This window comes from Antennarius striatus, chromosome 8 (genome assembly GCF_040054535.1).
Source record: "Antennarius striatus isolate MH-2024 chromosome 8, ASM4005453v1, whole genome shotgun sequence".
Taxonomy (NCBI): Eukaryota; Metazoa; Chordata; class Actinopteri; order Lophiiformes; family Antennariidae; genus Antennarius; species Antennarius striatus.
Window position 1 is genome coordinate 16,024,657 of NC_090783.1, and position 27,131 is coordinate 16,051,787.

At 42.1% G+C, this 27,131-nt stretch overlaps 2 protein-coding genes across 3 annotated transcripts; one reads left to right on the forward strand and one right to left on the reverse strand.

Moving 5' to 3' along the window:
• Positions 1-214: 214 nt before the first annotated feature.
• nt5c2b (5'-nucleotidase, cytosolic IIb) lies at positions 215-18,617 on the reverse strand. Of its 2 annotated transcripts, XM_068321247.1 has the most exons (18): positions 18,420-18,617; positions 17,063-17,182; positions 13,254-13,327; positions 9,075-9,192; positions 8,886-8,981; positions 8,642-8,733; positions 8,415-8,472; positions 7,780-7,873; positions 6,633-6,686; positions 6,385-6,468; positions 6,144-6,185; positions 5,934-6,041; positions 5,334-5,400; positions 5,072-5,242; positions 4,479-4,530; positions 4,122-4,182; positions 3,303-3,479; positions 215-3,191 (listed from the first exon to the last, which is right to left on the reverse strand). In XM_068321247.1, exons 2-18 carry the CDS (start codon positions 17,161-17,163, stop codon positions 2,943-2,945), a joined length of 1,698 nt encoding a protein of 565 aa, XP_068177348.1. In that variant the 5' UTR covers positions 17,164-17,182; positions 18,420-18,617; the 3' UTR covers positions 215-2,942. The 2 variants fall into 2 exon arrangements, with proteins under 2 accessions (XP_068177348.1, XP_068177349.1); XM_068321248.1 differs by lacking the exons at positions 17,063-17,182; positions 18,420-18,617 and adding an exon at positions 14,233-14,366.
• Positions 18,618-22,479: 3,862 nt separating this feature from the next.
• inab (internexin neuronal intermediate filament protein, alpha b) lies at positions 22,480-26,726 on the forward strand. The gene is made up of 3 exons (XM_068322038.1): positions 22,480-23,541; positions 24,044-24,168; positions 24,272-26,726. Exons 1-3 carry the CDS (start codon positions 22,492-22,494, stop codon positions 24,549-24,551), a joined length of 1,455 nt encoding a protein of 484 aa, XP_068178139.1. The 5' UTR covers positions 22,480-22,491; the 3' UTR covers positions 24,552-26,726.
• The last annotated feature ends 405 nt before the right edge of the window (positions 26,727-27,131 follow it).

The following is a 27,131-nucleotide window of genomic DNA, read 5'->3' on the forward strand; positions in this document are numbered from 1 at the left end:
GGTACTTATAGTCTTTCCACATCCATAAAAAAGATCTCCTTCAAAAGTCCTCAGGCCAAAATTAATCTGAAGTTTCAAATTCATTTACAACAAGTGGGATAGCTTGTGGACAAAAACAGAAATATGAACATGATCCTAATCCAGCTGTTAGCAGAGGTTAACACCAGTCACACGTTGAATCTGAAACCTGGAATAAAATCAACAGAACAAGAAATTATGAAAAACTATTTTTATTCTACATTTGTAGCTAATATATCTCAATGTACATTCTATAGGATAATATGTGGAAACAAACAAACTTTGAGAGGAGAACCGATATGCATAAAAAAAAGGATTTGTGGTTTTGTTGCTGATGAAAACCTCACTCTGAAGAGCTGTTAACTGTTTACATGGCTGTAGTTTAAAGTCTGAGCATCAGACTTTATCATAGTGTATAAAAGTTAGCAAAAAATGGAAATGTTCATACAGTTTGTAAACTCTAGCTTACAAAAATAAAAATTAACCCTACGGTGCTGAATACAAGGAACATTGGTGTTACAGTACTACACATGCTGATCACATTTCCCTTCATTCTAAGGTTTATTTTATGAGGTTTTTTTCTCTGTGTCCTATGAAAGTGAAAAACACTTGTCCTAAAATGCTGTGCACAAAGAAATAAATCTACTCCTGTAGAACGGGTGCTTGTTAATCTAATATACATATGATGATTATTCAAAGCAAATCAGCTTCATCCAGTAGAGATACAGCCGTCTGGAGTAGCATATTCAGAATGATTGGTTTGAACGAAACAAAACTAAAAAAGTAGAATACAAATTGTTCATTTGTTAAAAAATATAAAACAGAAAACAGATTAGCTGATTCCTTTCTTACTGTCCTACAAGGTGTCGTCAACGACTCATCCAACAGAGTTAAACGCTTCCACCTCATGACACGCCACATCAAACCACACAAGAAAAGAAAAGAAAAAAAACTAGACAGCATATTCCTTCCCTTTAGCTCTGGCCTGAATCAACGGGATGAGCCGTTACACGGTAATGATACATGTCAAGACTAAAACAAAATGTGAGAATAGTTAAAAAACTGAATACACTGGATGGAGAACAATGACAACTCCATCCTGGACATTCAGGCAGCTCTTTTCATGCAGCTGAGCGCAGAGGCTTTCAGGGTTTCTCTGTGCACCGGAAATTTAAAGAAGAAAGGACTTGGTTGTAAAAACAAATCAGGATCTAGAATCAACATTTTGCGGGTTTGCAGGTACATTTTGGCATTTGTATGTCCTCCATCGATCCATTTGAAGAGGATTACAGTCTTATCCGCCACTGTCGCTTATGCTTGCTCTGGAGGGTTCAGTTGGGTTTCTCTGTCTGTTAAAGCGCTTTGAAATGTCTGTTGCCATGATGAAGCGCTATATAAATAAAACTTGATTGATTCTTTGCACCAGCATCCCACCTCACCCATGTGTTAAAACATCTTCATGAATACATTGACAACGTTTTCAAATCAGTGGCATTTAAAAATGCTGATATAAACAGGTGGATGGGAATGCAAGTTATGGACGTTAAAAACACCTCTGCCTGTCTTCAAGCATCATATTGTTGCTTATTTAAAAGAATAGTGCACATTAAAAGAAACAAAATATATATTATATATATTCACTATAAAGAAATACTTTGATGTTTACAGCTTTTATATCAACGAGTCTTTGTTGGCATGTGACGTTCAAATGCTGCTGGGAATTCCGAGACAGTTACAGATAGAAACAATGACATATTGAAACGGTTGCTTCACAGTGAAGAATACTGTACACACCATTAAACACTCTGTTGACTTCATTCCCAGAGGACGATGGTGCCAACGATCTAGGCTTGAAAGAAAAAATTCAAGAACAAAGCAATCAGCATAATATTTCACACGCATATCAGTTGCTTGAACTGATCTCTCCTGCTGAAATAAATCCATCCCAAACCGTCAATTTTAAAGGTCAAGGTTCAACCGTCAGAGGAAAAAAAAAACTACAACAACCACATATTAGGCTCCATATATCTGCTTATAACACGTTTACAAGTCTTTACTCTCATCACTCGTGTACCACACGTTCTTTCAGCCAAACCTCAAATAAAAACTGCATCTGCTTATTTACTGGTTGGACACCAGCTTGTGCTTCAGTGCTGCTGTGCTTTTTGCTTTTTTTTTAAGGTGGGGGTGGGGGGAGGGGCTTTGTTGCTGCTTTTGCAGAAACACACACCTTACATACAGGTTAGAACAAAGCACTCCTCTAGCTCGACAACAACTAGATAACACTAAACAGAAGAAATAATTGAATGTTGTTCCCATGCTGCATAAAAATCTATATTTTAATATAGTTTGTGCATTTCTATTTTCAACACTATGGCTGCAAAGTGTTGTTCTGAATTAGAATTTGCATACTTCAGCAAGGCCTGTTGAAACGAGTCTACTGAGCGCTTCGATGGATGTCCTGTAAATGCGACTACATCAAACTCATGCACCAGCAGGACTTACAAGTTAGCTTATAAAACACGCAGGGTGATGTGTGATGCTCCGTCTGCCTGACGGGGGACATAAAACACCAATCAAATGAAATAAAAACCAGAACGTGTTTGTTTTCTAGACAGAAGCGCTGGACTGAGGACTGAGCATGCACTCAGTTATCATGTGATCCATCTTACGTTTCCTTTCCTTAGAAATCTCCAGTCTGTGTGTGTGTGTGTGTGTGTGTGTGTGTGTGTGTAAGATATGCGCGCGCGTGCGCACACACACACACACACACACGCACACAGAAGTTTCTCTCCATCCTTCACTTTAAGAGATGCAACTGAACACCGTAACAGGGACAGGAAAACAGAAGCATGGTTTTCCTCTCCATGTACAGCTTATTATTATTATTCTTCCTATTACTCTTATTCTTATTATAATTAAAATTATTCCTCCTCTTCCTCCTCCTCCTCTTCCTCCTCCTCATCATCATCCTCATCGTGGCAATGTGTGATCTCCTGAGGGGTCTGGGGGAACAGGTTGGGGGGCTTGATCTCGCTGAAGGAGCGTGTCAGCTGGTTGCGCTTACAGTCCAGGTCCTTGCAGTCGCTGCAGTGGGTGCGGTTGCGTGTGGCTAGCGGCGATTCCGTGTCAATGTCCACGTGGGCGTGTTCCACAGTGGACTCGTGGGGCATCTGGGAGGGAGGAGCAAAAGTCAAAGTCTAAGACCTTTGGCACAAGGCTTTGTTCAAGGAGTTTTAGAGACAGGATAAATACAACAAGCAAACTGTCACACAGACACCCACCAGCACATGAGCAGCCCTGAAGAGGTAGCTGAAGGGGTAGTACAGCAGGTTGATGAAGGACGCTGCATACAAGTCGGCGTAACGCATCACTTGGGAGGCAAACAAGGTCTGTCTGGAGCCGCTGCGGAAAAGACTTCCCATCATGCCGTAGCACATGTCCATGTCGTGGGTCACTTTCTGAAAGGGGAGAATGAGAGGAAATTGGTGACCCTTAAAAAACACAACAGGAGCACTGATATATCAGGAGGAGTTTATAGCATTCAAAATAGTTCCTCTTCATTACTTCTTATATCCGCCTGTGAACATAGAAAATTACAAAGGTTGTGGGAATTTGAAACCATTTTCAGGGATCCTCAAGAACACTTCACTTCAACTAAGCAGCCATTAAAAAAAGTTAAAGAAACATTTACTATTATTTTTAGTAACTCATACGACTAACATAGATCTCCAGCTTTGTTTCAGGGAGTGAAAGAGAGATCAGTTGACGGGTGAGCTCATTGGATGTAAAGGAAATTTTGTGTCAGGGCCACAAACCAAACCTCTGTTCTGCTGCTCATTTGACATTTTGATAAGGAGCTTTAATATTTAAGTTGGCATTGGCTCTGAAAGCATAGGCAGCATCCATTCTGTGTAATGAAATTCTCTTTAATAAATTTAATTGTACTTGTACAGCTGTGGTCCAGGTGGACTGTTGGGGCTGTATGTTAATGTGGATTATTTTTAATAATTAGTTAATAATTAAACATATTGTAAACCATAGGAATTGATAATTAAGGAATCCGGGGTTAAAGCATGTGGGCAGGTCTCCGTAGGTTCTACCTTGACTCTTCTTTGAAGCGTGCTGATGTCTGGTCTCTCATTGCTGCTACTGTCCAGATGTCTGAAGAAGGACAGAGAAAGAAGGTGAGAACAAAAGAGAGCGGGGAGGCCAAGATGTGACATCACTCTGTTGGGAGCTAACTCATTGAAGAGATGATTGCATCAATGAAAACCATCAGGCTTTAAAAAACTTCAGCAAAACCCCGTTATCAGGCGGCCAGCGGGGGGATGACCCTTTAGACTTTACCCTGTTTGTTCTGTTTCAACTCCCGTGCATGACGCTGTTAGCGCAGAGAGCAAAGAGTATGTGTGCTCATCGATCTGAAGGGGATAAAGAAGATAAAGGCCTGAACTTACTTGTAGAGCTCTGCCAAGAAAATGTCCAGGCCCTGCAGCTCCTCGAATAACGCTGGAAAAGACATGAGAGTGAATCACCACCTAATGTGGACCCCGTTGCAACAACTATAGTACATATACAGCGACACATTAGCTAGATTAAGAAAATGACCATGCATAGACTTCATAACTACCCATTAAATGTCCGTATTTCACCTCTCGACAAAGAGGAGTTCTGAGTGCTAACAGACTTTTGCTGATGATGAGTTGAAATATTTGTATTCCGAATTTGCATGTGTGAGTTCAGATGTGTGGTAATGCTGGGTCCAGCGAGCTACTATAGATGGCAGCAGAGGAGTGTCGTGGACAAGCTTTTCAGCTCTCAGACAAAGTCAAGAATCATTTAACAGAAGCTGCCGCTCACAGGACTGCTAATTCACCCCTGATATGAAATTATGGTCCACAGTTTCTAAATATCCAGGTCTGAATTTGCAGCTGCTGCTTCAGGTTAGCTCCCTGTGGACTTTTGTAGTGATCCAGATTACAGTACATGGAAAACACCACAAACAAATAAGTGTACTTGGAGGCAGAGCGGTGACAGTCTACAGACTCACAGCTCTTGTCGGTCCACACATGCAGCTCCTGAGCCAGTTCCGGTATGACCAAGAAGGTCCTCCAGCCTTGACGTTTCTTGGACTTGAGTATGTCTCCAAAGATATGGTCCCCGATGTAGACTATGTCCTTCCCCTTGGCCCCCAGGAGGTCACAGACAATGTCTGAGGAGCCTGAAGGAAAAAGACCCAACATTACTGACTGAAAATCGTTCACACCAACTGAAAAGTGAATTGCAGATCAAAGAAGTAACGGCAGCTTTACCTCCTGAGTAGACGATTCCATGCTGCAGAGGCCCCGTGTATGTTCCTATCTTTAAACGTCCCGTCGTCTGAAATGTAAAGGAAACAATCAGTTTGAAGAGAGGAACCCTGGGAAAAACAAAGACTGGCATTTGATCTGGAGGGCACTCAAGACCTTCATGAACGGGAGTGAGTGTTTTGTTCATCTGCTTGCGTGGGTTGCCTATCCCATGAGGCGGGGCAAACTCCGGGCGCAACACCAGTGCACCATGGATCCCGCAATATAGCGACAAACTATTTATTTTATTATTTAGAGTAATTTAAACATTTATGAACCCTCCCCATACTGATATTAAACCACATTCTATCTGTATTACCTTTTCCCACACTCTGATATTGTTTAAAGTACTTTTAGGTGTTTCTTTGATACACAGAAGTGCGCTGCCTTCCATAAGTCTCGAATGCAGCGCACTTCCAGATGCTGTCAGCCAATAGCATGCGCGTATGGTATCACGTGACTACCCACTACAAATCCATGTTGCGCAGCCGGGCATCTTAAAACGCAAATACGAGAGGGATACTGTATTTCAAAGCTGTGTCTCCAGCAGCTGTGTCAGCCCACCGTGTCGACTTGTCTCAGGACCGTTCCCTCGGCAAAGAACAGCGGCTTCCTGGCGTCCACCAGGATAAGGTCAAAGTAGGACTGCCAGGGTCGGTGGGACATGTCGCCCTGCGGTTGGTACAAACACACACACACACACACATCAGCCAGACATCATATGTGCATTTCCTTATTCAAAACAATTTAAAGGGGTGGGAAAACCTGTTTTACCTTTGGTCCATGGGGGAAGTCAAACAGGTAGGTCATGATTTTCTGTGAGAACACAACACAGACCAAGAGTCAAACCCTACGCAGCAGAGCTACACGTTAGTTCAGGCCCTAGTGAGGCTGACGGAGGGGCAGGAATTCTAAGAAATGGCTCTCTAGAATATCATCAGCCTCTTTTAATACCATTGTGACCTTTAACCCCTAAGGAGGGACACTGTTACCATAATAGGACGCCTGTACTCACATCAGTGTATTTGTAGTCACTGTTCGTCGCCAAGAAAACCTTGGCAACTTCATTCATTCGGCTGAGGAGCAGAGGCAGTTTCCCCTGGTGGGAACAGGGAAAGAGAAAAGAGCTGAGTGCTGAAGCATCTTTTCAAAGCAGCGTCTTCACAGAGTAGTGCCGAAATGTGTCACACTGTGTGTGAGTGTGTTAGTGTGTGTGTGTTCCCAGTGCACTTGTAGCACCCTTCATGAATACAAAAAACTTACATCTTTCACTACATACTTCTCCAGGTTCTCAACAGTCTTCTCCTTCAGAGTCCCCTACAGGATGAGACACAAGACGTCAGACGAGATTTAAATGGTGAAAAGCATGCTCTGGAAACAAGACCCCCCCACCACTTCAAAGGCACTCGTGTTCATGTGTAAAACTCAGTGAGGCTAGAGGGTACAGTTAGTCAGAGATGCTCTGTTCACAGTGTAATTTTCTAATTACTCACCTTGACAGAAAGACGGGCCGTTTTCTTTCTCTTTACTGATATTTGTAATTATCTCACTCATCGTTTCCAAGACTAACAGTTTCTACAGCGTGTCGGAAAAACAAATCACATTGCCTTATTTGAATGCTAATAAAGTCGGGTTAACTTGTCGTTGCGACCGGACAGCCACTATCTGAAGTTCACCTTCTGTTCTGTATGGAGCGCAGCGTGGAGTGGGTGATGGGAGACACGACAAAACGATCTATAATAACACACTAGGGGGTTTTAATACCACTCGGTTAAGACTGATTTTCACTTCTTTTAGTGGATAAAAGCTTAGGAGTTCACAATGAAGCCAGTAAATATCCATTTCTCAACGTTGTAGGAGGGTATCTCAGATCGCCATCATCTCTTGCAGGGCAAGTTCTTTTTAAGTACAGCAGTACCTGGAGATACGAGCTGCTTGACATACAAGTTATTCGAGATACGAGCCGTCACTCTGTCCAAATTCTAAGACGTGAGCCGTGCCACTGCTAGTTGATCGATGGATACAACATCTGCTAAGACCGGATCTCGTTCTCATTGCTGGAGTCAAGACGTAGCTCGTGTGTTCTTGTGACTTTTGCCTTTCTTTTCATTCTTTATCATGGTTTACGTAACTTATATACAGTAAAATGAATTACACACAAGTAAAGTACGCGTGTCTATTGGGTTATAAAAAATATGTTTTTTGTTATTAGGGATTTTTTACAAGGCTGGAATAGATTTAAATGACTTTAGTTATTTTAAATGAGGAAATTTTTGACTTATGAGCTCAGTCACGGAACAAATTAAACTTGCACCTCAAGATACTGCTGTACTTTTAATTGCTGCTGCACATGCAGCTTTGACACACTTGCATGCATGTGTTTCTTGATGGTGCAATTGAGGTGCCTTGCCTTGAAGTGGACCCAGTCGACGGCATCGCGGACGTCCTGGAACATGCTCTTGTAGGACATGAAGAGGTCCCCATTTTTGAAACCGGTTTCGCAGCTGGAGGAGAGGAGCAAAGAGACACACGTACACAGCCATCGGAGAGACCACGTCTTTAAAGAAGGCTTTCAAAAACATGACTTTTTTTTTTCTGTTTGCTTTTAAATGGGATAGCCTTCCCTTGTTGGAGGGGTCCCCAGCCAAACAGGAAAGCATTCTTCCCCTAAAAGACCAACAACCAGGTTTCAGAGGACAAAGTACATGCAGCCATTCCAGATCACATTCTCAATAAATTTACAGGTAATTGTACTTCTGGAAACATTAAAAAAAGATTATTTTTAATTCAAATTGAATCCTCTGTAAAGAGTGAGAACATTTTTCAGTCCATGCTTCTCTACAATTAGTAGAAGTGATTATTATTGTTAAGGGTTCCCAAAATTGACCCCCATTTTTTAACAATTAGCTTCGATTAGCAGTTGAGAAACCTGCCATGCTGTAGGGCTCGGTCTTGACCCAGGTTGGCTTGCATTTATCTTTGTGTCACAGAAAAGGTGCCCAGAACCTTGTTGCGTCACACGCAAAGTGACAAACAGATCTTTACCTTGTGTATCGGTCACAGTTGGAGAAGAAATCCACAAGGCAAGCTAGGAGGTAGGTCTCTGTGGAGAAAAACAAAAAACAAATCGATAATGGAGCAGCTCCATCAATCCTGTAGTGAAGGTCCTAGATGGGAACATCACTTTAATTCCATCATTATCAGGATTTAAAGGAAAGAACAGTTCATTTCATTTCTCCTTTACACTTCCATGGGATTCTCCTCGATCTTACCAGGCAGGTTGAAGAGTGTGTTAAGGATATAAAAGCGCTCTGTATCATCTCTCTGGATGAATTTGTTTGGGTACCGTTCACGGATCTCTGGGCTGAAAAAAAAAAAAAGATATATTTCATTTTCTCCTTCTTTCATGTGTTTAAAGTTATGTGGACGCTAACTCAGCACACACAATAAAATTGTACAATACTGTTCAGAAATAATTCATCCATTCACAGGGGTACAAATGCTGGAAACACTCACCCTCGGAGGAAGTTGAATCCATGGACGCAGACCAGGATATTACCATAGGCGTCGACCTTCAACAGGTTTCCGTATATGGTGTCAAACACGAGGCCTCTGAAGAAAGCAGATCAGTGTTTGACTAGACCTACATCGCCTTACGGCCATCATCATCCTCATCACTCATTGTGTCTGTGCGACTGCTCTGACCTGGTGGGGAAGGACGGGTCGTAGACGAAGCTGAGCAGCTCCTGAGGGTAACCGATGGAAACCAGTCGCTCCACCGTCAGCTCAAAGCCCAGAGACTCGTACTCTGGTGATTTGTACACTAGAAATAAAACACAGTGACATTTTTAGTTCTTTCGAAGCCGAAACTATGAATCAATGAATTGGACAAATAAACATGATAGTCAATAACGAAAATAACTTAACGACTGAATATCTTTCGATAACTCACAATGTTGTCCTCTTGATAAATAATTATTAAACATCGTATGAATTTGGGAATAAAAAAATTTATTTTCATGTACAAAAAATAATAAACCAAGACAAGAAAAAAGGTGAAATCAAGTCCAGACACTTTTTTTTTGCTCTTTCAAAGATAACTTCCAGCTTTATCTGCAATGAATTGGATTGGAAAGCGTGTTTGTGTAACATTTACATAAAACAGTGTTATGTATACAGTGGAGCAGCCCGACCTGAAGGTGAAGCTGTCGTCGCAACCTAAAAGTTTTATTAGTGGTGACACGCAGTCAGTGGGGGTCACTCATGTTACACAACACATACATGTGACCGTTCTAACACTATTGTGTACTGTGTGTGTGTGTGTGTGTGTGTGTGTGTGTGTGTGTGTGTGTGTGTTGTTCCTTATCCGATGCGAGGGTCGCACTGCTTGCAGTGCACAAAGGTCAGAGGGATATCGTCCATGTGCAGATTGTAAAGCCCTTTGAGACATTGTTTGTGAATCTGGGCTATATAAAAATAAATAAACTTGAAACTTGAAACGTGTGTGTGTGTGTGTGTGTGTGTGTAGGTGTGTTGTATTGTTTAAGCATCGATCCACCAGGACCTCAATGTTCTGTATGTAAATCCACAAAGAAACAGGATCAGGGGACGGAATGAGAAATCACCTAACTTTCTGTAACAGCTCTAACAAGCCTGCAGAGATCACCCTAACACCCAACCACACCCACACCCACACCCACACACACACACACACACACACACACACACATTACAGACAGATATTCGTCCTGGGGCCAAAAGTAAAGCCAGGTGTTGAGGGCTCTGAAAATAAAAACACAGATTGATGCTAGGCTAAGAAAAGTCTAGCAGAGGATTACAATGCTATTTGACACTGGGGAAAGAATATGTCAGATGTTATAAATACTAAATGGAGAATGCGCTTGTGTTGTTGCCTACAGTCCCAACAGGGGGGGGGGGGCACTGCCGGGGGAGAAACTGGATGATATTGCTCGGATTGGGGGTTGGCGTTTGAAAACTGTAACCTGTGTAGCATTTGGGACGTCCGTCCTGAGAACTTCTCTGACCTGCTACACCCCAACACCTTCACACCTTCACCTCCTTCTGTCGATCTGTGCTTCTCTTACGTCACGGGTGGCTCACGTAACACAAGATAAATGAAATGACAGCCCAGTTTAGCCTCATAAAAGTGATTTACGGTGAAATTTTATCACTCAGCCATCAGTTTTATCACATAACTGTGAAGCAAGGTTGTTTATTACATGATAATTACATAAAATTACCCCCAGGCTTCATTTGAAATGAATTCAGTGAAAGTTCAAGCAGGGAGAGGTTCGTTTATTCAGTTCTCTTTCTCCTCGTAAATCAGCTGACCACCGGCATAACCAATCAGATTTTACAACGATTTCAATCAGCAGATAAAGTGAATGCTAACATTCATTGTTTGATGTTTTTGAAACAACACGTAAAACTAAATATATGCTTTCAAACAAAAACATGCTAACATAATGTTAATACAGACTCTATATCATAGAATGCATTTTTAAAAATTTAATAAAACCTTATATTTTAAATGTTAATGACTACATAAACAAAAATTAAAGCCTTAGACTCCAATCTCTCCAACACTCTCCACGTCATTTCACTTTTGAAATCTTGTGATTCATAAATCTGTTTTCCACTCAAACTCAAAACGGGAGCAACGTTCAACAGAGGTTGAATATTTTAGTAACTGGATGAATTATGCAAGTAATAAAATAAATAACACAACTGCAATTCAAACATGGAGAAGAGTTGTTGTTGTTGTTGTGAAGCCGCCTTTCGTGGCATCCTTGACTCGGGTGCTTCTGCTTTACGGGGGTTCCTCGCTCCCTGCTTAAAAGCCTGTCTCACATTTCTCGCACCGTCGTTACGTGTTGGTACGCACACACACAATCACACACTAGCGCATGCACACACTCACGTATGACCACATACTCAGAGCTGAGGTGAACAGAGATCTGTTAATTTGTCCCTCTGAGAACCTGCTGTCAGATAGTTATACCCCCTCTGCTCCAATCGCTGAGGTGTGTGGTTTCTCTCTAGTTTATAAAAAGGGTCACCGCAGACCCACATGTAACAGACACCCCCCCTCGACACACACACACACACACACACACACACACACACACACACACACACAAACACACAATGTAAACAACCTGCTCCCCCCTTCATGCAGACCACTAAATCTAAAAATCATCCGGTCTGTCTCACACAGAGACACCGATGTCAGAAGCCAACACACCATCTTATTTTACGTGAAGCTGTTGAGACACTTGCGACAAATTTATGACACAATCACTCATGTTGTAATAAGTTGAGAAAACATGAGCAAACCCTCAGGGACCGACAGCCCAGATTTAAAAAAAAATTTTTAGAAAGTAGGGCCAACCGTTCTCAGTGCTCTCTGGCCCACGTAGGAGTTTGAGCAACATTTTGTGCAGCTCTTTTATTGCTGGCACAAAGAGCAGATGTAGCAACGTGGTTCCGTACAAATCTGCTCCGGTCACGGAGAGCAATTCAAAACGTGTGACGCATTTCCTCAACCTGCAATATCTGTCAATATTTCAGCCATCAGCATTACCATTAAAGTTGTAACGTGTTCTGAATGTAGCATTTATCAATGAACAGGAGCAATCGTGATGTTTGATCTCTAATAAACTTAATGCCTAAAATGACTGCTCTTGTTGTGTTTTGAAAACCATCATGATTTGAACAATGATTTGAAAAGAAATATTTAATGGTGGAGTGAAACTGGATGAACAACAGCAATCCTAAAACTAAACAATTGAATTGAAACCCTTAACCCTGAGCAGGATTTTAAGCCCCTCACCCCGACAACAGGTTTAGACTAGACTGTGTTCAGGTGGAAAAGTATTAATATTTAAAAAGAAAAACATAGGTACCTCTGATCCTATCAAACCACACCCACTTACTTACACCTGGTAACATTACCATTATTCCTTTTTCGTACTGTTCGTAGCTTTTTGAAACAATGAATTGAAGAATTGCAAATTTGCTTTCAGAGGGTTTTATGAGTTTCCAGAATTAAACTAATTTTTAGCAATAGAACAGGCAGATCTCCCTGAGGAACATTCAGTGTGAATGTTTTAAGACTCAAATTAAAAACGCATCCAGCTCTTGGTTCACTCGTCTGACAGGCCAGGCGACCACTGGCACCGATTGATGCTTGAGGCACCAGTCAGTCAAAAAAGGGGATATTTTTTAATATTTTTAATGCTGAATGATCAGTGTTCACCGCACTCACCCCCCCTAGTAAAAACAAACAATGCAATCTGCCAGGGTGCTGTGGTTGAGCAGCGGCAGCCGCCCTGCGACAGCATGAGCTCCCAGGAGTCGATGGAGCGCGTCTGTGGTCAAACGCTGAGCGCCCTCCATAGATACCTGATAGCCACTCTTCCAGCAAACATTAACACTTAGCTACAGGCTCCCATAAAGAGAGTCATGTCAACAGCTGAGCGGCTGTAAAATCTCCCGCACACCGAAGAAGGATAGGGGTTCAGAGCCAGGGGGGGACTACAAATGATCCCCGTTCCTAAAGGAGTCATCACTGGTGACTTCGACAAATAAACGTGACCTGCTTTTGAAAGTCAGGGCGGATTTATTTATAGAGGCAGAAAGACCAAAAAGCTGGAGCTGAGTCACTGAACACAACATCAGGATACTTTCTTCCACGTTGCTGTTTTGACAGGAGAAAGAATATATCTATCTACAAATTAAGTAGGAATTAACTTTATTTCCTTAGATTTATTGTTGGATTAATATGACAAACCATTTAAACTGAAGATGTGCTGTATGTATGAATGAGAAGAATGTGATTATAGCATCGCTTTGTCAACTTACCTGCTAAAGTGTAGTCCATATCGAAGCCAAAGCATTTGATTTTCTCCATTGCCAAGCTTCTGTTCACAAACACTCTGCAGAGCACAAGATAAATGTTTTAGTTGGGATGTTTCAGGCAGTTAAGTGTTCATTCGGACAGACTCAAAGAAGGACACCGCTATCTGCAGCAAACACTCATTTGTGCTGTTTCATCTATTAGATCCCAGATTTTGGGCCACTGTGAGTCCATTCAGTCACCAAGATGCTAACATGACTCCCGACGCGATTACACACACAATGACATATGTAAGTAAAGCTGGGACAAGTCATTTAGCCGATCATCACTTAGGGTAGTTTTAACGTGTGGAGACATGTAAGCTACTCATTGGTATGGATTATGGTGTACTTTAACCACACATAACTAACACACCTGGTTACGTGAATAGAATTCACAGCAACAACAAGTTAGATCACTTTAAATCAGTCCCGAATAAAACGTTGACATTAATTACTGCAACAGCAACTGTTTGAATTACTGTACGATTATATGACTCTGCAACATCACAGTGAACAAACTCATCCAACACATTTTTGGGTTAACAGGAAGTCAAACTGAACTCTTAACCGGTGGATGTTAAAACCCACTAACTACCCTCCAGGAAACAGGTCTGCTGTGCTGACTCAGAAATCCTGCTCCAGTACGGGTTCACCGTGGTAGTGTTGACATAACCAGGTTGACACAATTTCCACAGAACACACACACACTGGTAACTTCACTTGGCTTAAACCTAGACAGCTTATCTTCTTCAACTTGCTGCTCCCTATTTCCACAGCAAATAAATATTTATTCAACCTAGATATACATACAACAAAAATCAACAAAAGGAAAAAACATTTTTCCCACTGTGATTCAAAACCAGGAAACCTCACTCAGAAACAAGCTTAAGTAGTGATGATGACTGCCTCATCTTCGTCATCATCCACATCAACCGTTGAATACCTGGAAGCGGATCCGTAGTGAACAAGTTCCCATTTAGATCGTAACCCAGCGGATGCCTGCCGATGCATTCTGCACAAAATTAAGCCTCGGTTTGACTCCGTGTTGATCCAACCTGCTCCAGTAACAGGGCAGCACTGGTCTGCAAACAAAGCACCCCCCCACCACCACCACCCCCTCACTCTCTCTCTCTCCCTCTGTTTGCTTTCTTGCCATTCAGACATTTTCTGACTTGTTGCAAAAATGATTGTGGCTATTCCGCGTCATTCTCTGTTGTTTTGTTGTGGTGTTGTCGGTCAGGGTTGTTGTTGCGCAGCGTGATGTTTGCGGGTCCTCAAAGACATCCAGAAACATCACAAGTCAGGTGGAACGGAGCGCGCCTCCAGCTGCTTACCAGGCGGGCGTCTGATGCGGCGCAAACTGTGATGGACAAATTTCAATGACTGTCTCCACAGAAGAATACTGTCTTTCACGTTTGTATGTCATTCATTAAAACTGTCCACTTCTCTCATGTTTTTATCTTACCTACTAGTCTCCAAAGCCAGGGGCCATGAGGAGCTTCCTCCCTCACCTTTCCAACCGGACATATCTGATAAAGTATTGTTTCTTTCATAGGGAGTGCTTTGTTTTGCATATCTCTCTCCCGTATAAAAATGATCACTCACTGAATTATGATTCGGTGAGACATACAACCCAGCCGCAGGTTGACTTGCATCTCTCACCCACTTTCCGCTTCAGCAAACTAAAACAAAATCTTCAAAGACAGTTCCTTGTGATTGCCTTCATTACAGAAATTTCCACGACAGAACCCTCGCAAAATGAGTTCACTTCCTCTTTTAGAAGAAAACGCAGATTTCTAGGTAAATATTAAAAGCAGATAGCAGGAAACTGTGAAATTATGATTAAATCTGGTGTGAAAAAACATTCAGATAATGTATGTGCAAATGTAAGACTTCAAACTGAGATTTCACAAGCTGATTGAAAAATCAAGTCAGCCAAACTGACCGACTTAAAAATCCAAAAATGTGAATTTTTCATATTCAGGAACTTGTGGGAGGAAACACATGATTCAAATATTCAAGCATTGACTTATTTTACTGTCAGGATTAAATTTTATTTAACACTAAGTAGTCACTTTATTAGTCTTGTCTACACACAGTACATTGGCTCTGTTAGTTGTTATCACTGAGCAAGCAGCAGCTTTTTCCAGTGAGGGCAGTAAAGGAGCCATGAGGCACAACTTACTGTACATCTCCAGGGAGCATATTGACAATGGGTGGAGATGACTCGCTTATTAGACTCAGCCTCGACTTTGGCCCCAGCGACTTGCCCCAAACAACTCGTTGGGGCCGCACCTCACATTGAACAGAATACAACTGCTGCTCATCCAGGCACAGCTGTACGACGGTCAGATTTTTTCCACTGCTCCCTAATCTCTCAAAGACAGTGATTAAAGTCCCGGCGATAAAAAAGTGTATCTATGCTGGGCAGAGTCGTCAGCTCTCTGCTATGTAAGGCACAGCTCACTATCCGGCTGCATTGTTTCAGCTCTTAGTTCGAAGGAGTGGTCTTTGTGTGTCTGGGAGATAAATAAAAGGTCGCCTGAAATGGTCACTTCCAAAGAAAAAAGAAAAGCGGCGACTGAACGGCTCTGGATGACTTTCATTAATCAGAGCGATAGTTGGAGCCACAACTGTTGGGACTTTTATTATCTTTGCATGTGAGATCGCCGGCATCTGTTTTCCTGAACACATGGAATGGATGGAGGGTGACGCCGTAAACACAGGGCTAACAGATCATGGCGCTGCTTATGACATCACAAAGTGAGAGGACGGCAGGGAGATCACTTTCTGTTAGAGCAAGGAATAATTCATCACACCAGATATCAGCCAGCATGAATGCTGGGAGCTTCAAATCAGCAGAAGCAGGAACAGGTGCATCTAGGAATGTAGTAAATAAGGTGGGTGTGATTATACCTTTGAAACAATTACAAGTTTTAAATGTACACACCCAGAACTATTAGTGTCCGGGTACATTGTGCGAAGAGACAGAAAAATGTTTCATAACAGTCAAAAAACCACGAGCAAGTCATGACTGCATGTAAAATCACGCCATCAAACCAGAATGAGTGTCATCATGGGCACATGAGGCAGATCCATATCACACACACACACACACACACACACACACACACACACACACACACTGCAATGCCACAAGAAGTGAAGTGAGGATAGCATGCTAACAGGCTTTTTTCCTTTCTTTTTTGAAAGCTCGACTCATCAGGTGGAGCTGGAAACATTTCAGTTGTCATTCACAGATCTGGAGAATTTCAGCTTTTGGTTGCATCATATGTATAAAATTATGTAAATCATCTGACAGAAGTCGTTCTTTTGACGGGCCTGTTTGACTAACAAAGCTGAGGCGTGGATGTATTCGATGGTTTCCAAAAAGTCTCATGGAGCCAAAATTTGACTGACTAAAATTAAACAAATCATGGGTTTAAGGTTAAAAAAACCAAAAAAAACCAAAACAGTTTAACCAACTTTTTTTTTAGATTTTATATGTAAATAGGAAGAACAGACATCAACCTTCCTTGGTGGAATAATCGGCACCAATAGGACTTTTCACCAGCTAATAGTACTGATGGAACTGGGCTCGGACGGAGGCCGATGGCTCCACTGTTCCAACTCCTCCACTGGAATCCTCATTTATATTCAAGAGACAACAGGAGCATACATTCTTTAGTCTGGTCACTCAACTGATGACATGAAAAACTCAGGTCTCCCACTTGGATATCATTTCAGAAAATTAGGAATACTGTGTATCTTACCTGTGATATGGCTCTCTTCTGTATTTCTTCATTGCCAGGCCGTCCATATTTGCAGGCAAGTCTGCATAGTTCTGCAGTCTGTCGCTCCACGAAGTCGTCATCTTTAGAGGCTTTTGTTTGCTAAGAGGAAAAAAATAACAAATAACTGTCCATGACTACTGTTGAGTGAATCATCAATCTTTTAGAAATGTAATCACCACCTATCAATTAGGGAATTTCTCACGCTCTTCTAAAACAGCAAATTAGAGGTTCATTACCCAGACCAAAGCAAATGAGTAATCTACCATGTCATACAGTCTGTCACACAAACATACGGCACAGTCACAAAGTCAGAAAACAAAAGCTGACAGCAACGAATCCAAGCCCTGTGAAAACAAGATGGGTCAATCTGCGAGGCTATATTTACAGAATAAAGTAGTTACATGAATCCTTGTTTGGATAATGCATCAGGTCACAGACGCAGGCCACACAAGACAAATCACATCTGCTTCAGGCCTCATTCATTTCCATCTCAGTGAAATGTAAACATTGTCTCTGCCGTGTGACGTAAATGGAAAGAATCGCATGTTTTGTTCCTCTCATGTCAGACACTGTTCATCTGCTAATATCACAGCAGAGGCTGGAAGGAAAGGCAGAGGTCAGCTGTCTTGTTCTTGGTGCAGCCACATAATGCAAATGAGTGAGGGGGAAGAAACGTGTCAACGGGGCCACCAACACTGAATCACAGCAACAACAAAAAAGTCATCAAGGGTGATTTGACAGCTTGACCGGAGAAAAAAAGACTTCTTTTTTAAAAAATCTCATGATGACCTAAACTGGTTCCACTGAAATCTGAATGGCCCAAAACTGGGTCCACTGGGATCTGAATGACCCAAACTGGGTCCACTGGGATCTGAATGACCCAAACTGGGTCCACTGGGATCTGGATGACCTAAACTGGGTCCATTGGGATCTGGATGACCTAAACTGGGTCCATTACAGAACTCTGGTTTGAGAAGATTAAATAAATAAATAAATAAATCTAAAAACACTGCTAAACATCTGTAGGACTATCCAACACAGCCAACGATGTGGGAAAATGACCTTAAGCTACTTAAAGCGTCTTCAAGAGGAAGCGGTACACAGACCATTACCGCACGGTTGACGTGGTGCTAACGAGGTCATGTTATTTTGCTAAACTGTAAAGCTAGCTTACGACACAAACAGCCTCTCTGTCCTCTTCTTCAGTGTCTGACACTGATGAAGAGGAAAGCCAAAAGTGTTCAAGGCGAGGCTAACGGGTTAGCTTGGCTTTGAAACGAACACTAGATCACCCACACACCGCTGCGTCCAGCTTCTTCCGTCTCCGTGTACTCACCTACGAGTCCCCTAACGAAGCTGCCACACCGTCCGCTGATCTGCGCATGCGCCAGGAGCTGAGTAAAACGTGGAGGAAGTGGCTGACGTGTGTTTTCTCACAAAAAGCGGTGATGCGTAGTGAAGTCAAGCGGCGGCTCTGCGCTCCTTCTCTCTCCGTCTGCTCTCCCTCTCTTCCTCCGCGCTGCCAGCTGTTGTTGCGAGACATTCAGGGGGCGGAGCCTCGCCCTGTCGGTCAACAGGGGGCGGGGCTACATGTCGTCATTTCTCAAACACGTGACTCCAAAGTCTACCCCTGTGTTGAAATGATTACATCAAGATACAGATGCGCTTAAATGGATTGCATCCATTTGTGTTGTTGCGAGATTTAATTTAACTGCAGTTGGACCATCAGCAGTTTGAAGAGCACTGCGGTGATTTATCCGGGCTGCAGCACTGTGCTCATAAAAATATTTAATTATTTAAGTTAACTAAACATTAATGGCAAAAAAAAAACTGTGAACCTGTCATCATCCTGTTTTATGCAGTTATTATGTGACAATAGAGTGATATGTGACAGTGTAAGAATGTTGAAGTCGAAATACCATTTTAACTACATTTTTATCATTGTCTTAGAAGGTTGACAGTTTTAACCAGAAAGCCTCTGCGCAACTGAGACACCTTTTCTAGGGTAATCAAAATGCCCATAATTTTGAAGGAGTACCAAAAAAATATCACATTAATGTTGTGAACCGGTTGTGGTGGGAAAAAAAATAAGAAGACGTTTATCAATAAGATTACGCTCCAGTACATGCTGCTCAGTCACCAACTCTACTATAGAAAATATGTAGCTGGAATGAAAGTCAAACTGGTTGACAGACAATTGGGTTCTCTAACCCAGCATTGCTCTATAATCTATTAAAGACTGTAAGATAGCAAACGACCTCTGAGGAAAGAGGAACAGATGTACTTCACAGTAAATCATCTAAACATACAGGAGCATTATGAACAGAATGTTAGGAATGATTCAAATAGCATTCAAATATCCCAATTAATGCAAAATTATTTAATGGGACATTGTTTAATTATATTAGTTTTAGAATGTTATTAACATTTTACTGTTATATCTTATTGTGTCATGGCCCTGGGTTTTGTGTTTGGCCGTTTCCTGTTTTATTTTGGAATATTTTTAGATTAAGCACTTCATTTTTGTCACTTCATTTTAGGATTTTTATGTCTCTTTCCTGTGCATTCTCTGCTTCTCTTCAGTATCTATTCCCTGCGCATTAGGTTGTTGTCTTTCCCTCATCGTGCTCCCATCTCTAGACTTTCCTTTAGTCTCCTGCTTTCACACATCTGTTCCTTCTCTTTTTCTCCATGTCTGGGTTGTATTATTTTCCTTGTGGCTTTTGTTTGTTTTTATGGTTTTCTGGCCTTCTCATGCATTTTTGATTTTGCTTTATGTGATAATCATTTGGATTTGGATTTTGAAAACCTCACACTGTCACGCTTTTTAACTCCATCCACTACCTGTCAATCAATCACCTAACCAATCACGGCGCATCTTCCAGAAGGAATCACATGAACAATATGGCGTAAGGCACCGGGCAGCGAGGCTTTTTGTTGTGGTTACGCCTTTCGTCCACACGACAACGCAGACAAAAACGTTGGCCAAAGTGAAAGTTTTTTGAAAACGCCGGATCTGCGTTGTCGTGTGGACACTGTAACTGAAGTTTTTCTATTCAGGGGTCGTCTCCCTGCGATGAAAACCCCTGTGATGTCAGTGTGTGTGACCCATGTCTACATGTACACAGAATGGACGGAGTTTAAACTGCCTACTTTCTGACGTATAACAGCTCCACATCGAAGACGTGTTGATAAACATGCTTGATATTTGTGTGTTTTTTTCTTTATGAGTCATAAAGTTTATATATTTATATATTTATTTATATATTTATTTATTTATTTTACACTAAATTGAGTTACATTTAGTTACATTTATAAGTTACATCCGGCCCTTTGAGGACAGCCATTATGCTGATGCGGCCCTAGGTGAAAATGAGTTTGATACCTCTGGACCAGACACGATTTAACACTGGGTGGCAAAACCCTTGATGACAAGCATTGCAGTCAGATGTTTCTTGTGGTTGCTTACTAGTCATTTTAGTCCTCTGCTCTCTGTAGATCATCTCCAAATCTTGAAGGTTTTGAGGCTGGTGTTTAAACGCTCATAGCTTTAGCTCTGTGACACATTTTATTCAATTTCTTTTTATTACGTATACTTTAATAGTCCCCGAAGGGAAATTAGAAGTTCACTCTAGCACAAGGTTAGTAATCACACACATGCATATTAGTGTGTACAGGCCCTTTAAAACACAAACACACACAGGGGGCCTGTGCTGTAGGCATACAGTGAGGGGGAGGTAGAGTGCCGGACAGCTTCTTCATGTTGCGCCCTTAATGAGCATTGAGCAACTTGTAAAGGGGACAGCGCCTTGCTCAAGGACGCATTGGCAGTGCCACTTCAGAGTGTGACCTGACGGTGTGAGCTGATGCCTCCCACTATCAGCTCACACTCCGAAATGACTGGGCGGGATCAGGAATCGACTATTATTGGATTACTGGATCATTAGATGACCTGCAATGGCCTTGTGTAGGTCAACAATTTTGTCCCTGACATCTTTAAACAGCTCTATAGTCTTGTCCATGGTGGTGTTGGAGTGTCACTAAGTCTGTCACTGAGGTGGCCTTTTATTACAGATGACAATTTGGGACAGGGACAGGTAAGGGCTTCACTGAGATTAGGAGTATATCAACGGTCTGTGGAAGCCAACATTACCCATGCTTTGTGGGAAATCAATTACTTATTTCACTAAAAATAATTAATTTTAAAAATTATGTAATTTTGTGGATTTTCTTTTTTTCTATCTCTCAGTGTTAAAATAAAGCTACCATAAAAATCCCAGACTGTTTGATTATTTGTCAGTGTGCAAAATTTCAAAATTGTTGTTGGGTAAAATTCTTAATTTCCCTTCAGGGATCAAAACAGTATATTAAAATTAAAAATTAAATTAAATTAAATACCTACTGTGTTTGATACATTTAGCATTGACTGTGGCCAAAGGAAGCACCAATTTCACCTGCAAAATAATGGAGTACAAAATGTAACAGTACTTTCTGTAAAGGAGTACAGTAGACCTACAGATATAGCAAATACAGTACTGTGTTAATAACCACTGTATATACAGTAGGTACTGTAACTACAGTTTGAGGTGTGCCCCAGTCTGACAGCAGAGGGCAGCAAAGGCCCGTCCGTGTTGGACGTGTTGAACAAAACAGCTGTAAATACACACTAAATAAATATAAAAAAAATAACACATCTGAAGTTGACTTTATATATAAATTAAGACATGTTTTCTTTTACTAAGATTCAGCTCTTACAGAGCCCAGCCGATCTACATAGCGGCTGATGGTTGCTGCGCCCACCTGTACGAATTCTGTACACACTTTAGTGCATAAAACATTTTATATGTATTAGGAAAAAACACAGACATGGAGGAGAATTTTTATGTTTCAGAGGAAATAAATGTGTTGTGAAATTAAGTACGTCGTCATGAAATCCCCGTTTTGCGCTTGATGGGAATTTTCATTCAGGATGGAGACATTTGGGTTTGCAGTGTTTTCTTTGACTCCTTAACACCAACACAGAGCTCAAAACCAAATATTTTGTTTTGAAAGAACAATTTTATTTTATTTATTTTTTTTTTACTTATCCAAGTGAACGTGCAACAAGCCATCAGTGACGCAACACCACTGCGCCAAATGGAACCGTTCCATCTCCTCGCAATATAACAGGTGTTTAAAGGTGTTAACTGCGTACATCTGGATTAACGTCAGGGATCTTAGAGGTAAATTTACAGCAAAGGAAATCATCTCTGCCACAATAACCAGCATTCAGTTTCATATCTATTGTTGACGATCCAGGGAGCGCATGAATCCGGATGCTGCCGTCGGGCATCACTGCGTGATTGGGCTAGTCCCCCTATATAAAGGAGACGCGCCCACTTCTCCCCTCTGTCTCCATACCAGCCAAGATGAGCTACGGATCTGAAATCTATTCCTCCTCTTCCTACCGGAAGATTTTCGGGGATTCTCCCCGTTACGCGTCCTCTCCATCGCGGACAGCGGGGGGCATGTCCTCGCGGGGGGGAGGAGGCTACCGGTACTCCTCATCCCGGAGTAACGTCTCATCCCTGGGTTCGCATAACCGAAAGTCTGGCCGCACCTTCTCGTCCATGCCGCTGGAGACTTTCGACGTGACACAGAGCAGCATCCTCAACAATGAGTTCAAAATCATCCGCACCAATGAGAAGGAGCAAATGCAGGGTCTCAATGACCGCTTTGCGATGTTTATCGAGAAAGTGCGCAACTTGGAGCAGCACAACAAAGTGCTGGAGACGGAGTTGACCGCGCTGCGCCAGCGGCAGACCGAGCCGTCCCGTCTGGCGGAGCTTTACCAGCAAGAGATCCGCGAACTGCGCTCCCAGCTGGAAGAGCTGAATGGTGAGAAGTCCCAGCTTGTGATCGAGAGAGATAATATTGAAGACGACCTGCAGAAGCTCAGGGGCAAATACGAGGAGGAGTTCCGTGCCCGAGAGGACGCGGAGGCCACCCTCAAGGCTTTTAAGAAAGATGTGGATGATGCCACCATGGTGCGCCTGGACCTGGAGAAGAAGGTGGAATCTCTGCTGGATGAGATCAACTTCCTCAGGAAAGTGCACGAGGAGGAAGTGGCGGAGCTGATGGACATGATCCAGGCTGCCCAGGTGTCTGTGGAGATGGAGGTGTCCAAACCGGATCTCACCTCCGCCCTTAAGGAAATTCGAGGCCAGTACGAGTCCATGGCGTCCAAGAACCTACAATCCGCCGAGGAGTGGTACAAGACCAAGTTTGCCGACTTATCTGAGCAGGCCACCAGGAGTAATGAGGTTATCCGAACCAGTAGGGAGGAGATGAACGAGTTCAGGAGGCAACTGCAGTCCAAGACCATTGAGATAGAAAGTCTGAGGGGAACCAACGAGAGTCTGGAGAAGCAGCTGCGGGAGATGGAGGACAGGCACAACGCGGAGATTGGACACTACCAGGTAATCGCAAATTAACGATTGCTATAAAAAGACAGAACAGTAAAAAAATAAAATAAAATCACAATTTCATACCCATTTATAGAAATTAACCAACTGTTTTTAAAACGTGAACGTCAGATCTGTAATAATTGTACCAGGAGCAGCGGCCGTGCGTCAGGATCTGTCCTTGGTGCTGGAACGCGCTCCCCTGGGACAGAGAGCAGCAGCTGCATCCGACAACGCCCACTGCGCGTTCATATTGAACGCTTTTGTTTCGATAGCAATGCTCCTGCTCCAGCCTCTCAACTGAGAAGATGTTTTTTTAGTAGAAACATTTAACCTCATGTTCATTAACACGAATCTCCAGCTACGCAGGTTAACATTAGGATGACAGAGGTCTTTGTGAAGGCACTGCATTATTTATTGGAACTAATGTTGTCAGTGTTATTAAAATTCTTTGAAAATGAAAACTATGAAACCTTTTTAATGATCTTGCATGCTTTTTCTTTCTTTCTTTTTTTAGGATAGCATGGCTGAGCTGGAGAACGAGCTGAGAACCACCAAGAGCGAGATGGCTCGTCATCTGAGGGAGTATCAGGATCTGCTGAATGTCAAGATGGCACTGGATATAGAAATAGCAGCTTACAGGTATCACAACTACTCACAGGATTAAGATCAAGAAGATTCCACTCTGCTATCTATTGCTGTTCCTGTCCTTTATCATTTGTGTCGTCCCCAACTCCTTTCATAGGAAACTACTCGAAGGCGAGGAGACCCGAATTGGGTCAGGGATCAGCTATTCCAGCCCCTCCTTGACCGCGGGAGGTGGGCAGAGCTACAGCTACCAGTCACGTGCTTACACCAGCGCCAGCAGGGGCTCCAAGAAGGAGGGCAAGGATGAAGATCAGCAGCAGGGCAAGTCTGGAGCCAAGATGGCCCAGCGTGAAGTTTACGAGGAGACAGTGATCACTACTAAGAAGACGGAGAAGCAGCAAGATCCCGCCGATGTTCCCAGCATCCAGAAAAACTAGGAGCCGACTGTAAGCCTGTTATGGAACCCTGAAGCTTCCCTTTTACCCTGTAAACCCTCCCCTCTCTTTACATCCCATCCTAAAACAAACCCTAAGCCTTTACACTTAAACACTTGTTGGGATTGTAGGGGGCAGCTCGGCCTTTGCCATTTATAATAAGCATAGTACGATTGTGTTAGTTTCTATCTGAAGTGTTGTGTGTTGGGTGTGCACAAGTGTGTAGAGTGTGGGATCTGGATGGTTGTTTTATGCGGGTTTACCCCCAACCCCCCCCCCGCCCACCCTCCATGTTTTCCCTAAAGGAAATCCATTCTAGCTCAACAGAACCAACACTTTAGGAAACCACAGTAAACCAAATCTCTTTCTCACACATCTGATAAGAAGCACTTAGGTCAAATCTCGTACAAGATGTATGGTCGTTCAATATACAGTATATATCCACACTATCTTCTCTTATATATCAGTACGTGATGCTGAAACACAGATGGTAATAACTCCGGACATTCACTCTTATCACAAACTGTTACTCTCAACACTTTTCAATAGAAGCACACGTGTGCAATAGATTTAAAACACATCGGCTGGTGTCGGTTACTCCTTCTGCATCGGCTTAGAAAGGAAGCACAGTCTGCAGACATAGGAGAGCAGGTAAAATAAATATTCATACATGATCTTCTTGCTGAGCCGTTATGTTGAGCCTCTTTGCTGAAAATAAACTTCTTAAGAAAAATGTCTACTTTACTATCCTCTTGCACAATAATTCTGATCGCTTCAGTGCATCAGTTGCTTGACTTTGGTCAAGTCAGGTCTGATGTGTGGAGAATGATGAACATCCTCAATGGAGCACCAGCTAACTTTGAAAACATCCCAACGAGATTTAAATGTAATGTAAAACGCATAACTGAATTGAAGAGCATTTGCACGATTTACATAGATGTCATGCTTGCATGAAATCCATCAGCCAACAGATCATTCGAGGCAAATTTTGTTGTGTGGCATTGCTGAGCATCATCAAGCACTGTGCTTTTCATTCTTATTGATAATGCTGATAGACATGTGCTTGTTAGCTTGTAGCTTAGATTTGAAAACTACACTTGTAGATCTATTTTTTAGGATGAGACTTTTCTTCTGCTGATGCTATGAGGACACAAAAAGACAAGATCCGCTTTTAGGCGCCCAAAAAAGACATAATTCATCAACGCACAATGCAGGGATCCAGGGAGAAGAAATACCCAAATGCAGAAACACAATGTTGAAGGTTCTGTATGACCCATCAGCTTCACACCATCTATCATGTGCCCAAGGAGGCCTTTGAGCCTTTAAGCGCTCTACCAAGAATAGACAGAAGCTGCCAGACCATTATGTGTTTGAAACAACTTGACCTCATTCTTCTGAACTGTGGCCATGACTGATTAAAATGTCTGTTGTAGTACGACCTCACCACTAGAGATCCCTCAGTTTGAGAGACTTGTAGCTTGATTTTCTGCCTGTGTACTGCCAACATTTACACAACTATCTCACTCTGCTGCTGCTCATGGTGATCCTTGCCCTGACAAACTGCACTCACAGAAATCAAACTGAAAGCTATCATTTGTACAGATTACTTACTGCATAAGGATTGTGATCTAGTATTTCAGTTCAGTTGCGAGTGGATTTTCACCTCGACATTGTGGCCTATTGTAACCGGATTTATTTGATAAGCAGCAAATTGGACAATAAAGCAAGTGAAAAATAATAACCTTAAGCAGCTTTAAGTAGTACTCAGATTAAACAATGGGCAAATGGTTCATGAGTGCAAATATTTTTTAATCTACACTGTAAAACAAAGCCGCTTTTTTTGGTGCACGAATGCAAAATGTCACTGCAACTTCTACAGCACTGCCAAATCTTTCTGAATGCACAATGGAAAACACTTCATGTCAACGAAACAAGCATATTCTGAATAAAGTATGTCATTAATGCAAAATCAACAATCAATAATTAGACATAGAAGAAACACTATAGGTTGTAAAATGCCTTAAAACACCAGCATCTTTTCTGGCCACGTGTGTGACGTGTATGACTCTGTTCAGTGGTGTGTTACTGTTCTCATTATTACGTCTTTATTCGTGTTAAAGGCATAGGGATTGAATGTAGTTGACATGCTATTCTCTTTACTGTTATTATGTATTGCTGTATGAAACATATCAATAAAGACTTGACATTATTGAGGCTGCTTTTGATTTCATCGACTATTTAACACATTTAACTTACAAATTAATTTAATGATGGAAAGTATTTCATTTCATTCCAGAACTCAAACATCGACTGGTTGAATTTACTTTGTAAATTCTTATTTGTAGTACAAAAATATAATCATCAATAAAAATGATGTTTTATATCTTGCGAACTTTTTCACCAGCGTCGGTTTATTTATCTGACTGTTGGTTAGTAGCTGGATCATAGGGTTGGGCGTATGTCAGAGAAGAATCCATTAAATCACAGAGATAATCTGGATAAAGCAGCTGATCCACCTTTAATGAAAACCGTGAGATGCTGCTATTCTCAGCATTTTTGGTGACTTAATGGTTCAAAATCACA

Coding starts and splice junctions, on each gene's coding strand:
- nt5c2b (XM_068321247.1), bottom strand. CDS start 17,163: ATGACGACTTCGTGGAGCGACAGACTGCAGAACTATGCAGACTTGCCT. Junction 6,687..7,779: donor TCGACTGGGTCCACTTCAAG/GCAAGGCACCTC, acceptor CTCATCCTGTAG/GGGACTCTGAAGGAGAAGAC. Junction 5,401..5,933: donor TCCTGAGACAAGTCGACACG/GTGGGCTGACAC, acceptor TTTACATTTCAG/ACGACGGGACGTTTAAAGAT.
- inab (XM_068322038.1), top strand. CDS start 22,492: ATGAGCTACGGATCTGAAATCTATTCCTCCTCTTCCTACCGGAAGATT. Junction 23,542..24,043: donor CGGAGATTGGACACTACCAG/GTAATCGCAAAT, acceptor TTCTTTTTTTAG/GATAGCATGGCTGAGCTGGA. Junction 24,169..24,271: donor ATAGAAATAGCAGCTTACAG/GTATCACAACTA, acceptor CTCCTTTCATAG/GAAACTACTCGAAGGCGAGG.